The following is a 14,042-nucleotide window of genomic DNA, read 5'->3' as shown; positions in this document are numbered from 1 at the left end:
CAGCTTAGCCCTGGCCATTGCAGCCACTTTGGGAGTAAACCAGCAGAAGGAATCTTCCTCTCTGTCTCTCCTTCTCTCTGTAATCTGCCTTTCCAATTAAAAAAATAATAATAATAAATCTTTTAAAAAATGATAATGGGATTAAGGGCTGGATGATTGTATTAATGATGATGAATTAAAACACAAGTGTCGTAAAAAGTATATGGACATAATAACAACAAGCAGGTCTATATACTCTCAACCACTGCAGTAGGAAAACAGAATCTTCAGGCCTCGATCAGACACACCACAAAGACATAGGGGGAAGGTTGCTGGCTCAAAGATCAAGGTCTGTGTGGCTGGGAAGAGTATTCAGCAAACTGGAAAATTCAGCAGCTTAAAGGCAACTGTAGCTAAAGAGGTATCCTCTTCCGATCAGAACCCTTCCGAGGATGTCCTAGATGAGGTTGTTTTCCTTCCGAAGCAAGGCAAGTGAGATATCAAACAAAAGCCAGTAATTTTTACATTTCAGGTGCAGTGGAGGGGCAGTTAGAGGGAAAAGGGCTTCTAATAACAAAAAGTGCTTCTTCTGTTTGATGTGAACCTCATGGGCTCATTCCAACGTTCAGCCTCAGTCCTATACATCGGGCAGACACCGTGCCCAGACGAGGCAGCAATCCAGGTGGTCCAGAGAACAGCGGAGTCCACACGGGGCATCTCTGCAGGGTGTACATGACAGACATGTCCTGCCACAGTCTCTGTCCCCTCCAGAACTTGCAGAGAACACGGCAACATGGAGAATGGGGCCTTTTCTCCCAGTCCTCAGCCAAGTCGCACAGCTCTCCCTCTAACTTCAAGCACCTGCTTCTGCTTCTGCTTCTGAGGCCACGTCTCTGTCATCTGGGTCTCCCTGCCCTCAACAGCCCACCCCTGGTGACCCAGTTCTTGTGGCTACTGAGTCTGCTTTGCTGACAGCCCAGGAGGCTCTGTCAACCTGAGAATCTGAGACAGGGCTGTCTGCATCTCTGTTCCATTCTGGAACTGATGCTGCCTGGGCAGGACCCCAGAAAAACAACCTCTGTGGCATTCCAGCTTTGACTTCTGCTTAAACCAGGTGTGGGAGGGAGAATCTGAACCCTGTGGTTACCTGCATTTTAAAATATTTAAACACAAGCCCTCTACGTTCCACTTGTTTGGCACTTGGTGTTTGCAGAAACTTCCTCAGCCCAACCCCTTCTAAAATGGCAAAGGTTCTGTGCCCTCTGTCATTGCTTATCCACCAGGAGGTCTGGTGCTCATCCCCTCCTTCCCAGAGATGGCCCCTGAGAAAGGGAGATGGGCCTCTCTTCCATTCTGCAAAGGGAGAAGCGAGGTGACGCAGAGGTCCCATCGGGAAGACCTGTTCCTGCTGCCTACAAGATTCGGATCCTCCTCAGCCAAGAATCTAATTTCATTTTCTGACAGAACAACGGTCCTTCCAGCACCCATATGGGATCTCAGTGCGTTCAAGGCGAGGACTTTAGCCGCTAGGCTACCACACTGGGCCCCAGCCACTTTCTTTACCTAGCTCTGGTGTGGGAATGAGGACACGGGGAAGGGAAGAAGGGCAGGGGTGACAGTGGGACTGTGCAACTGGGCAAACAAGCCCCAAGTCTGGTTCCCACTGGAGGCGGAAAAAGGGTCTGAGAGTTATCTTGGGCAATAATCTACAGCGAGAACTATTGTAACACTGGTCACCTGGGACCAAATGACACTTTGGTCCTCCATTCTTTGTCCAGCATTTGACACTGAGTCACCGAACTTCAAGATGATAGCAGAAAGCATGTTTGTTGAAGCATTCCTGGCCACCCCCAAAGGCCACTACAACGTCACCAACACGGTGCCACTCCAGCAGATACAAGTGTCCCTGGCCTCAAGCAAACCATTGGTAAGACAAGGAGCATCTACTTGTGGCACTAAGGGAACAGGAAGATTCAGTTGCGGAAATGAGGAAAGAGCAAAACTCAAGACTTCTTTTCTCCAGGGACCTAGGGAAAGACTGTTCCTTTAAGAGGGGTCCTCTGGGGCCTGGCACTGTGGCCTAGCAGCTAAAGTCCTCAACTTGAACTCGCCAGGATGCCATACGGGAGCTGTTTCCAATCCCGGCAGCTCCACTTCCCATCCAGCTCCCTGCTTGTAGCCTGGGAGGGCAGTAAGGACAGCCCACAGTCTTGGGATCCTGCACCTGCATGGGAGACCTGGAGGAAGCTCCTGGCTCCTGGCTTCGGACTGGTGCAGCTCTAGCTGCTGCGGTCACTTGCGGAGTGAATCATCGAACAGAAGATCTTCCTCTTTGTTTCTCCTCCTCTCTGTATATCTGACTTTGTAATAAAAATAAGTCTTACAAAAAAAAAAAAAAAAGAGGGGTCCTCAGAAATGGTACCCCTGTGGTGCCTATAGGCATGGTGGCCTCTAGAGCGTGGGTTGGCATAAACAGCAGGATGGCTGTGCCACCTCTCCTTGTGAAGTGAGCAGGCCTGAGGTTCTGGGCTGGCCCAAGAAGGGATCTAAGTTGCTGTCACCTCCTACACAAGAGAGGGCATCGGGGAGAGCCCCAGGCACGGGGGCAAGCAAGGCTTCTGAAGAGGCATAGCCCACACCCCCCAGCGGCCAGGAGCACCAGAACTCTTCTCTACAACAAATTACTCAGGGAACCTGTAAACATTGTCCCTGAAAAAATCACAATAAGGCTGGCCAGGCTGTGCTTTCCCGCCAGGCACAGGCAGTAGCGCCCTGGTCCAGGAACCCCCTGGGCAAAGACTTACACCAGAGTTCATAGTAGTAGTTGCAGCACTGAGACTGTCCACAGCAGTGTCCTGTGTCACAGATGTAGCTTTGATTGTTGGTACCCACACAGGCTTCCTTCTCCTAAAACCAAAAAGTACAACAGCAAATGAGACGGCAGCTTCTGTTTTCTCTGCCTGCTCACCTCAATACAGTTTTAACAGTGTTTATTCCATTAACACGAAAAGTGAGAAAGAGCCAGATGACAGTGGAGTTTAGGGGAAAAAAAAAGTGCCTTATTAAGATGGGGAGGGGACTCGGCACATAGAGGCGACTGGTAAAGGGCAGACCTGTGCTCACACAGGACAGCAAAGGGCTGCCTCACTTTCTCCATGTCCAAGCAGAAACACATGATGTTCTGGTGGTAGGTGGTAGGAAGGTGGCAGCTCTCTTCTCATTAGCAGTACATTTTGAGTAACACTGGCTTTTCCGTGAAATCTTCCAGAATAACTAATGCAGTACATATTCCACGGCAAGCATATAGTCAGGGCCTTCCACTTTTCCCTTCAAAACATTTTATTTCCAAGATTAATTTACAGTGTGATTTGCCTCATTTCAAGTTCCACTTCTCAACTGATGATCTCCAAAGAATCCTGACTGGACCCTGGATTTGTGCTGTCCCTTATCAGCGACAGCTACACAAATGGCACTGCTGAATGACCAGCTAGCAGTTGCCAAATTCTATTCACAGCACTGGTGGTTGGATGAAGGTGAACTTGCGTTTTCTTTCTGCATTTCATATTTGAAATACCCCATCAGCCAGGCTTAGCCCTCCGCCTGACATATACTCTGGGCTGGGTAGGCATCCAGGGAAATGTAAGCCATCTGCTCTTTCAAGATTTCTTTATTTTAAAATGAGTGACACATTCATACACGAGGTGTTGTCTCTTTGCCAAACATTGTGTTGGCTACAAGGAATACAAAGATGAATAAGACATTGTCCCTACCTTCAGGAAACACAAAGAGTTCATGCAAAAACCCTGCTCAGCAAAGAAACTTCAGCCCCAGCATTGTATTTGCTATCACTCAGGCTGACCCTGCCCAAAGCGCACATCCGGGCGGATGGCTGCCAGTGGAAAGTTGAGTCACATGGTAGGTTCCTCTCTCTGGGTCTGGCTTTACTACACTGTCTACTTGGCTGAGGGTGTAAACAAAATACTGTCTACAAGCCTAGGGGCTGGGCAGCAAGAGCAAAGGCAACTGAAGCCACAGGGAGAGGACAGGAGAAAGCACATAGATCCCCAGCTTTGCGCAAGTTTCCATCAGATCTGCTGAAGTGCTTCTTGGTTTTTCAGTCTTACACCCTGGGACAGAAGAGCTTAGGAGATGTGGAAAAAGGCACCTGTAAATAAACTCTAACGAGGGAAGTCACAATATTGCATGAAGTCTTTTCTGTCTTGACCTTCCCATGCCCATCATAAGTAAAACAAGACACTGAGCAGGTAGGCGGCTGTGCAGTCACCGTCTCCTCTGAGGGTACTCAGAGCAGATTCATGCTGTTTTTGCTAGAATACAACTTTCCATTATTTCAGAGTGCAACACTCCTTTCCTAAGGACATCAAAAACTCTCCTGAGTCTACCAGACTCTGTAAATGTCATTCTTCTGGCACGAGCTTGTGAGAGCACAGTTCAAAGTGTCCACATAGTTTCTAAAAGAGGCTGTACTGCCCACACCCTGGCCCACAGAAGAATCCAGTGACACCTCGGCCCGCCTCAGGAAAATTCAGCAGATGAGGCCCAGGCTCTGAGGGCAAGGGCAGCCAACTCTCTTAGGAGGCGTGGAATGGAACGTGTTTGAAATTGGAACAAGTGGCACCCTCACGATGGACTGGTGTCAGCTTTTCTCTCGGCTCTTCTGTGCTCTGAGCCAGGAGGACTGGTATGAACAGGACCCCACCATGCTGAACAGGTTGCCTCCACTTTCCAGGGAAAGAATAATAGTAGCTGCATCACTTCTCCCAGCCTGTTTGAACCCAGTACATCTAACACCCTCCCCCAATCCTACAGAGTCCAGCCTGGAACAATCTAGGTCTTAGGAACTGCCATTTTCTGCTACAGGGAGAAGTTGGCTTAGCACAAAAGAAGTGGAGGGCAGTTTGGGGGCTGTTGAAATGTAAGAGCTGAGTTCCTCCAGAAAGACCTGCTGGGATGAGAAGTTCTATTATTGAGGAATGGGACTTTGGACAGGTAAATCAGTGACCCTAAGGCTAGTTAAGACGATCTCTAACACCCCCTCCAACTCTTCAGCTATATCGTGCTACCTGCTCCCCTATCCCAGCTAGGACACAGCAGCTTCAATAACACAAGATTCATGAAATCTGTACCTCCTCTTATTCAAAGCTAAGAACAAGCAACAATGGTATATAAGAAGCCAAATCATGGATCACCAGAGGACTCTGGAAGACTTCCAAGGCGGCTCAAGGCCCACAGTGCTTCGGTGATTAAGAGTAAGCTGGATGTGGGTTCAAATCCCAGCTCTTACGAGGTTCATTAACTGTGCGACCCTGGGTAAATTAATTTTTTCTGAGCTCCTACTAGCAACATTGTTTTTGTAAACCATTACTGATGAGCATGAAAAATCATCCACACAGCACTGATGCCTTCATTTAGAAGTACTTCAGAATAGTAATGGTTAATGTGGCTAATGCAGACACATGAAGAACACAAGTGGGAACAGAAAGAATGCAATGAAAAGTTAAATATGCATCCTTTATGATTACCCTATGCCTTTCTTCTAGGCACCCTTGAACACACGGCACACGTTATATTATTCAGGCAAAGTACTGAATAGTGGGCAGTAAGCAGCCTTTCCACTCCCCCTTTATTCAGAAAGTGAATCAAAGAACAAATTGTGGTCTCCCTCAAGTTATGGGTTCATTTTTTTTCTATCCCTTCCCATGTCTGGTATACAAGCATTTTGCTGCTAGATAATGGCCATGGGACCTGCACGAAGGCAGTGATACACTCATGTGTATCAAGCACTTGCTAAGTCCCAGGCATCCTAAACACTTTCAAGGGTTCTGTACCGAAACTAGAGGGAAACAGCATGTAGCATGCGGTGACAAGGAACTGAGACCAGCAAGGCGAAGGACTCCAAGGTCACAAAGCTAGGAACTAGTTCCATCAAGTCTGACTCCAGAACCGGAGTTTTTCACCATAAAGCCACAGCCTTCTGAGGCTAAGTGTACCTCTTCAGCACCTCAAATAAAAACCCTAAACAAAATCAACAGTAAACCTTGCATGGAAAAGATAAGGATCAGTCCTTGTAGACTCTGGACTTTGGGAACAGCATCCCTCATCTCTCACTCAGTAGCACGGAGGGCTAACAGGCACACAGCTCCCACTATAGCTCAAACAGTCCCATTCTCGGGACCTGGCGCAATAGTGTAGTGGTTTAGGTCCTCACCTTCAACACGCCACGATCCCATACGGTCGCCGGTTCTAATCCCGGCGGCCCTGTTTCCCATCCAGCTCCCTGCCTGTGGCCTGGGAAGGCAGTCAAGGATGACCCAAAGCCTTGGGACCCTGCACCCACGTGGGAGACCCGGAAGAGCTCCTGGCTCCTGGCTTCGGATTAGCTCAGCTCCAGCCACTTGGGGAGTGAACCATCGGACGGAAGATCTTCCTCTCTGTCTCTCCTCCTCTCTGTATATCCACCTTTCCAATAAAAATAAATATAAATCTTTAAAAAAAAAGTCCCATTCTCACATACTGCTTTTCTTAAGAGTGAAATGGCACTTCATCCCAGAGTGAAACATGGGGGATCCATTGAGTGCCTCACTACACCAAGCAGGGAGCTAGAGTGGGCAACACAAGCAAACAGGTACAGTCCTCACCACCACCCTCATGGAGTTCACAGTTTAAAGAATGAAACTGTAATGACAGTAAGTACAAGAAAGGAAGAATATGCAATTTGGTGAAGAAGCTAATCAAGAAGGCCAAGTACAGCTTCTGGAAGGAAGGTAAGAAACTGAGATCAGCAGATGGTTAGAAAGTAACCAGAGAACGGAATGGAAAGAACATAGCAGCAAAGCTCTTCAGCTACAAGGAAATGGCTGGAGATGAAGAAACAGGCTGAGAATTAAGCAAACAAGGAGACGAAGGTGTGTGTGTGTATGTGTGTGTAGGGCATGGCGGAATCAGACTGTGCAGGGAAGGGACAAGATCTATTTGCATCTTAACAATACCTCCTTTTTGGCACTGTTTTCATCTGCTCAAACTCCGTAACAAAACAATACGCTACAGCTAAAAAAAAGCCTGGGGCCTGGCCCAATAGGGTAGTGGTTAAAGTCCTTGCCTTGAACACGCTGGGATCCCATATGGGCACCAGTTCTAATCCCGGCAGCCCTGCTTCCCATCCAGCTCCCTGCTTGTGGCCTGGGAAAGCAGTCGAGGACGGCCCAAAGCCTTGGGACCCTGCACCCGCGTGGGAGACCCAGAAGTAGCTCCTGGCTCCTGGTTCTTCGGATTGGCTCAGCTCTGGCCATTGCGGCCACTTGGGGAGTGAATCATTGGGCAGAAGATCTTCCTCTCTGTCTCTCCTCCTCTCTGTATATCCACCTTTCCAATAAAAAAAAAAAAAAAAAAAAGAATAAATCTTAAAAAAAAAAAAAAAAAAAAGCCTGTTAGAAAGGAAGTTTGGGGGCAAACACGTGGCCTGGTACAAAAAGGCATTAGGATACTCATGTCCCATAAATAGGGGCCTAGTTCAAAATATAACTCTGCCTTTTGATTTCAGCTTCCTCCTTGGGTGCACCTTGGCAGGCAGCAGTAACAGCTCAAGTAATTGGGTTCTTAATATCCATGGGATAGAGTTGGACTAAATTTCTAACTCCAGGAGTTAGTCCTGGGCACAGGCTGCTACAGGCATGGGGTGGGGAGACAGGAGGTATGTGTGAACAAGCTGATGGAATATTTCCCCAGCCTTCCCTCTACCTCACAAGTAAACTAGAGGAAAAATGAATCATGCACACTCAACCAGGTCTGTGGCCTCAAGAACAACTGGGGTGATGACTACTAGCACCCTACTAGCAACACACCTTCAGTCCTGACACCACAACTATTGGCTGTGTCAGGACACATATGGTCACCAAACAGAAAGCACAGGCACAAAGAAGACACAAGACCCAGAACCCTGGGCCCAACGCAATAGCCTAAAGGTTAAAGTCCTTGCCTTGAAGGCACCAGGATCCTATATGGGCACTGGTTCTAATCCCAGCAGCTCCACTTCTCATCCAGCTCCCTGCTTGTGGCCTGGGAAAGCAGTCGAGGACAGCCCAAAGCATTGGGACCCTGCACCCCTGTGTGGGAGACCCAGAAGAGGCTCCTGGCTCCTGGCTTCAGATGGGCTTAGCTCTGACCATTGCAGCCTCATGGGGAGTGAACCATTGAACAGATCTTCCTCTCTGTCTTTCCTCCTCTTTGTATATCTGACTTTCCAATAAAAATAAATAAAGTCTTTTAAAAAAAAGACACAAGACCAACATGGAACAGGAAAGAACATTTTTACAATGGAAAAGGGTGAACGGTATGTCTCTTACACATACGCAAAAAATTATCCCTCTGGTGGTGGCATACATTGTGGGATTAACGACACTTTCCTTAACAATTTCCACATCTTGCAGCTACTACTTTTAGCTGAGCCACAGTAAAGGTCAATCCAATCAGTGCAAGAGCTCTCTATGAGCCAGCACACAAAGACACTGGGTAGTAATGGTTCCCCAGGCTGGCTTTTAATTTGCCAATTTATAGGGCTGGAAAACTCTGAAAGCAACTGGCTAACAGCAACATCATCTTTATGTCCATTGGAAAACACTAGTGTTTTAAAGTTTAAGAATGAAAAACAGAAAAATCAAAGTACTTAATAGGGAGCAAAAGCACAGGGTGCCAACTATCTTGGCTGCTTGATGTGAATGAATGTGCAACACCACCTCTGACTTACCGTGCAGGGAAAGACCAACACCTAATGGGACTGTCAGGATCCCCAAGTCACTTCACAAACACACACCAACCCTGTCCCCTGAAACCACCATGAGCCAGGCATGGTGCCATCTGGGGCAGCTATGGCACTGAGCAAGACATTTCTGGAGGTGGGAAAACAGAGTTTCTGCCTCTGAAAATACAGCTGGGTAGGTAACTTTAAAAGATCTGAAACATAAAACCACTTAAATTACTGGCTATATAATAAGATCCTTTTAATCCTATGTTGGGCCTGCAAGAAAGCAAGAACAAGGCAGGCCCAGGAACCAAAACTGCAAAGGGAGATTAGAAAACTGTGTTAGCAAATGAGCTGAGGATTTTGCTCATCCTGGGCCGATCGGAAACAGAAGAATTAGAACGAAAGCTCCAGGGACTTGGCATGATGGCTCAGTGGCTAAATCCTCCCCTTACACATGTTGGAATCTCATATGGACACCAGTTCGTGTCCTAGCTCCCTGCCTGTGGCCTGAGAAAGCAGTCGAGGATGACCCTAAGCCCTGGGAACCCTGCACCATTGTAGGAGACCCAGAGGAAGCTCCTGGCTCCTGGTTTCAAATCAGTGCAGCTCTGGCGATTTGGGCAGGGAATCAACAGATGTAAGATCTTCCTCTCCGTTTCTCCTCCTCTCTGTACAGCTGACTTTCCAATAAAAATAGATTTTTTTTTTAAAAAAGTGACAGGTAAATCTAGGAGAAAAGTAAAAATAAACCTTGTAGAAAAGTAATTACTGAAATTAAAAATTCAAAAATGGGTTATGTAAGATCAGATAACATTACATGGAGATACCTAGTAAATTGGAGACCAGATCCTTAAAAATTTCTCAGCAAAATGTTTCTATCAATTAAGAGAAAACACGGGGGTTGGGATTTGTTGCAGTGGTTAAGAGCTGCTTCGGATGGCTGCATCTCCCAGGGCAATCCTAGGTTAGAGGCCAGCTGCACTTACGATTCCATCTTCTGGCAATGTGGACTCTGGAACCTGGGTCCCTACCATTCACTTTGGAGAGCTGGCCAAGTCCCAGGTTCCTGACCTTGGTCTGGCCTAGTCCCAACTATCGTAGGCATTTGAGCAGTGAACCAGCAGACAGAAGTTCTCTGCTCTCTTACTATAGCTCCAAATAAACAGAAAACAGTATGTAGACAAAAAATCTTCAGAAAGAGACTAAAACACAGATGTAAAAATGAGAAAGAGGCCCAAGGAGAGAAGAGAATGGAAGTGAGGGTGTATTTAGGGAGGTAAGTGGGGACAGTGTTATGGGTGCAGCAGATGAAGCTGTCAGTTTGAGCATCCCACACTTGCTGGTTTGAGTTTTGGCTGTTCTGCTTCTGGTCCAGCCCCTGCTAACGTGCCTAAGAAGGCAACAGAAGATGGTGAAGTCCCTTCACCCATGTAGGAGACCTGAATGGAGTTCTGGACATTTAGGGAGTAAATCAGCAGATGGGAGATATCCCTCTTTCTCCGTTTTCCTTTCAAGTAAATAAACAAAACTTTTTTTTTTTAAAAAGAGGTAACTAAAGATTTTCCAGAATACATTAAGTAATAATAATAAACTCATTCCTAGGTACAGGACAGAACAACAAACATAAAAAAAATATCTTAATGTTACAGTAGGGAAGAGTGAATTAACAAATCAGAAATGAAACCGTAATCAGCACCACAAAGACAAAGCAACCTTATGGGACAAAGGATTCAGATGAGTGGTCAAGAAAGGCCTCTCTGAGAAGACAACACCTGCGTTAAATCTCTCAGGGGATAGGAACCCAGCTAGGTAGATCACTGGAAACTGGCTCCAGGCAGAAGGCGGATCAAGGGCCTGCAAAGACAAGAAGGCAGGAAGGAGCTTGGTGTGCTTCAAGGACATAAAGAGGTGTGTGTATGTGCACAACTGAATACAGCAAATTGCAGAAAGTGTTGTGTGAAGGGATACTTGAGAATTCAGCAGAGATCAGACTTGACATGCTTCATAAAACAGTTAAAGTAATAACTGAATTCAATGTCGGCTTCAGCTAGTTTCCCTCAAACAATGATGGAGATGTTATTACAAGGATTTCTGCGGCTGGCGCAATGGTTCAACTGCTTAATTCTCTGCCTGCAAGTGCCAGCATTCCCAAATGTGCATCATTTGTGTCCTGGCTGCTCTACTTCTCATCCAGCTCCCTGCTTGCGCCCTGGGAAGGCAGCAGAGGATGTACCAAAGTCTTGAACCTTTGCACCACGTGGGAGGTCCAGAAGAAGCTCCTGGCTCCTGGTTTCGGATCTGCTCAGCTCCGGCCACTAGTGGAGCAAATCAGCAGACAGAAGATCTTTCTGTTTCTCCTCCTCTGAGTAAATCTGCCCTTCCAGTAACAATAAATAAATCTTTAAAAAAAAGTTCAATAATTTTCCAAAAGAACAAAAACCCAGGGCTAGATAACAGGTTCCACAAACAAAGCCAGCATATCATTTCCACGAGGATTCAGCCTCAGGTCCAGCGTGGCCTAGCGGCTAAAATCCTCGCCTTGAAAGCACCAGGATCCCATATGGGCGCCGGTTCTAATCCTGGCAGCTCCACTTCCCATCCAGCTCCCTGCTGTGGCCTGGGAAAGCAGTTGAGGACGGCCCAAAGCCTTGGGACCCTGCACCCACATGGGAGACCTAAAGAAGGTTCCCAGCTCCTGGCTTTGGATCAGTGCAGCACCAACCCTTGTGGTCACTTGAGGAGTGAATCATCGGACTGAAGATCTTCCTCTCTGTGTCTCCTCCTCTCTGTATATTTCTGACTTTGTAATAAAAATAAATAAATCTTAAAAAAAAAAAAAAAGATTCAGCTTTCTCTGTTAAATGGGACCACTTAAGAGCCCTGGATTCTGCTCTGGCTCGGTAACACACATTCCAGCTGGGGCCAGCGAGGCACCTGAGAAACACCTACAACCAAAGCAGGTGGCAGCTGCTTCTAGCAGCTCCCAGCTTGTGGCCTGGGAATGCAGTCGAGGACGGCCCAAAGCCTTGGGACCCTGCGCCCGTGTGGGAGACCTGGAAGAGGCTCCTGGCTCCTGGCTTCAGATTGGCTCAACTCTGGCTGTTGCAGTCACTTGGGGAGTGAATCATGAATCATCGGAGAGAAGATCTTCCTGTCTGTCTCTCCTCCTCTCTGTATATCTGACTTTGCAATAAAAATAAATTTTAAAATCTAAGAAGAAACAACTGTTGTTCTCTAAAGAGAGAATATCTTCTAGAATCCCACACACATTCTAACACAGTTCTTTCCAAGAGTATCTACTTAGAACAAGCCACTTTAGATTATTAATACTCTATCTTGTCCCATTAAATCACACACATACACACAGATCACAGACACACATGTTACAAACACATGATGTGAGTTAGGCAGACTCCCATCCTTGCTGCACTGCAACTGGATCCTCATTAAACAGCTCCCAGAGAGGCCAGCAAAGACATTAAAATTCATTTCCCGTGTAGCCATTAGGAACCTCAATAACAAATTCAGAAAAAAAAAAATCGCCTGACCCTGGCAGGAAAATCCCAGCACAAAAATTGGAAGTTGTAACATATTCCGTAGTTTTTACAAAGGTCTACTTGCCCACGTCTGACCGCTTGGCTGGAGCTGGAGCTTCCCGGGACACTCCAGTGCCCCCCCGCCCCTCCTCCCACTAAGATGCTGTGAAAAGCACAGGCAATTCTGCCTTGAAATATTCCTAGTGGACCTTTGTCAACAGGCCTCTTCTACCGCTGAGAAGTATGGCATCTCTACAGCGGCTGATGCAGAGAGCTGGGGAGCCAAGAAGTGGCAGGTGGCAGCAGGCAGGGCAGGAGCACCATTCAGCCATATCTGTCCAAGGCAGTCCCAAGCGGCAAGGTTAGACCCAGGCACTATCTTTGTCTTTCAACTTTCTCAACAAAACAAAATAAGTAGGAATAACTGTCAGTATTTTAAAATAAAAGTGATTTGTATAAAAATCCAGATTTCCAGTTTCTTTTGAAAACGACAGGCCCACATTCACACAGACCCACTGCAAGGATAGAGAGGGCAGAGATGTGCATGTGTTACAGCTCCAGCATGGTGTTCGTGCACCCCGCCAGTCCTTCACCCACTATCCTCATCCGCCTATGCCTGGCTACTATTAGAGTACCTGATGAGCTCTCCCTGCTCTCCAGCTTTGTTTTTGTTTTAAGATTTTATTTATTTTAATCAAAAAATTAGATTTACAGAGAGGAGATACAGAGAAAGATCTGTCCACTGGTTCACTCCCCAAGTGACTGCAACAGCCAGAGCTGAGCTGATCTGAAGCCAGGAGCTAGGAGCTTGTTCTGGATCTCCCACATGGGTGCAGGGTCCCAAGGCTTTGGGCCATCCTCGACTTCTTTCCCAGGCCACAAGCAGGGAGCTGGATGGGAAGTGAAGCAGCTAGGATTCAAACCTGCATCCATATGGGATCCCAGCTGCTTCAAGGCAAGAATGAAGCCACTAAGCCATCATGCCAGGCCCTGATGTCCAGTTTTGTGGTAGATTGTTCAACCTCACCTGAAGTGAAGGTAGGCTACAAAAACTCAACTAGTCACTTCAGCAGCAGCATGAGCCCCCTACGCTGAGGCTCCAAGCAGTGCTGCCCACTCTGACCTGTCAAACGGGCACCTGGCCAAGCAAGAGGACCCCTCTCTGCTGCAGGAGGGGAATGCCTGGGGTTATCAGGAAAGCCTCCTGCCACAACCCCACAGGAAGGGAACTTCTGCCCCGGGAGTGTACATGTCAAGTACGGTGCCGTGTTACTTACTCTCCTTTCACAACACACTGAGGGGCAGAGCTGTCAAATAGTCACAAAATACTGTCTGTCTCCAGAGCCCACATTTTAGTAGACAGAGTTTAATGCTTAGGAAGGGGTTATCCTAAACTTTCAGGCTAGATGCTGACAGGCACAAAAAGAACAGATAAGGCAAGGACTTTGCCTTTGAGGTATTTTGTAATAACTCAACTGTTAGGCTTTAAAAAAAAAAAAAGTTCGTGCTTCAACTCTTACTGTTAAAAACATCTTCTAAAATACTGAAGTTCATCTGTCCCTTAGTATAATCTAGCCAACAGGATATGTCTCTTTTAATTGAGTTGCAATGTGGCAGGGCATCACCATCATCATTTGGAGCAGCAGTGACATGCACACACATATACATGGCCCGCAGCAGCTTGTCAAGGTTCTCAAGGGGCAGCCTCTCCTCGGAGCCTGCCAGCTGCACTGGGCAGGAGGGCCGCAGCAGGGACTTCCTTACAG

At 47.1% G+C, this 14,042-nt stretch overlaps 1 protein-coding gene across 2 annotated transcripts in view; it reads right to left on the bottom strand.

Annotated features, from left to right (window-relative positions):
* WBP1L (WW domain binding protein 1 like) overlaps positions 1 to 14,042 on the bottom strand; it is a 70,399-nt gene that overhangs the window by 13,969 nt on the left and 42,388 nt on the right. For both annotated transcript variants that reach the window (XM_004579897.2, XM_058672036.1), the window contains exon 2: positions 2,784 to 2,886. In XM_004579897.2, the coding sequence (XP_004579954.2) occupies positions 2,784 to 2,886 (103 nt within the window). The remainder of the gene's footprint in view (positions 1 to 2,783; positions 2,887 to 14,042) is intronic.

The sequence above is a fragment of the Ochotona princeps genome, chromosome 13 (assembly GCF_030435755.1).
Source record: "Ochotona princeps isolate mOchPri1 chromosome 13, mOchPri1.hap1, whole genome shotgun sequence".
NCBI classification, from domain to species: domain Eukaryota; kingdom Metazoa; phylum Chordata; class Mammalia; order Lagomorpha; family Ochotonidae; genus Ochotona; species Ochotona princeps.
The sequence above is the reverse complement of the archived record's forward strand: the minus strand, read 5'-3'. Positions and strand labels throughout refer to the sequence as shown.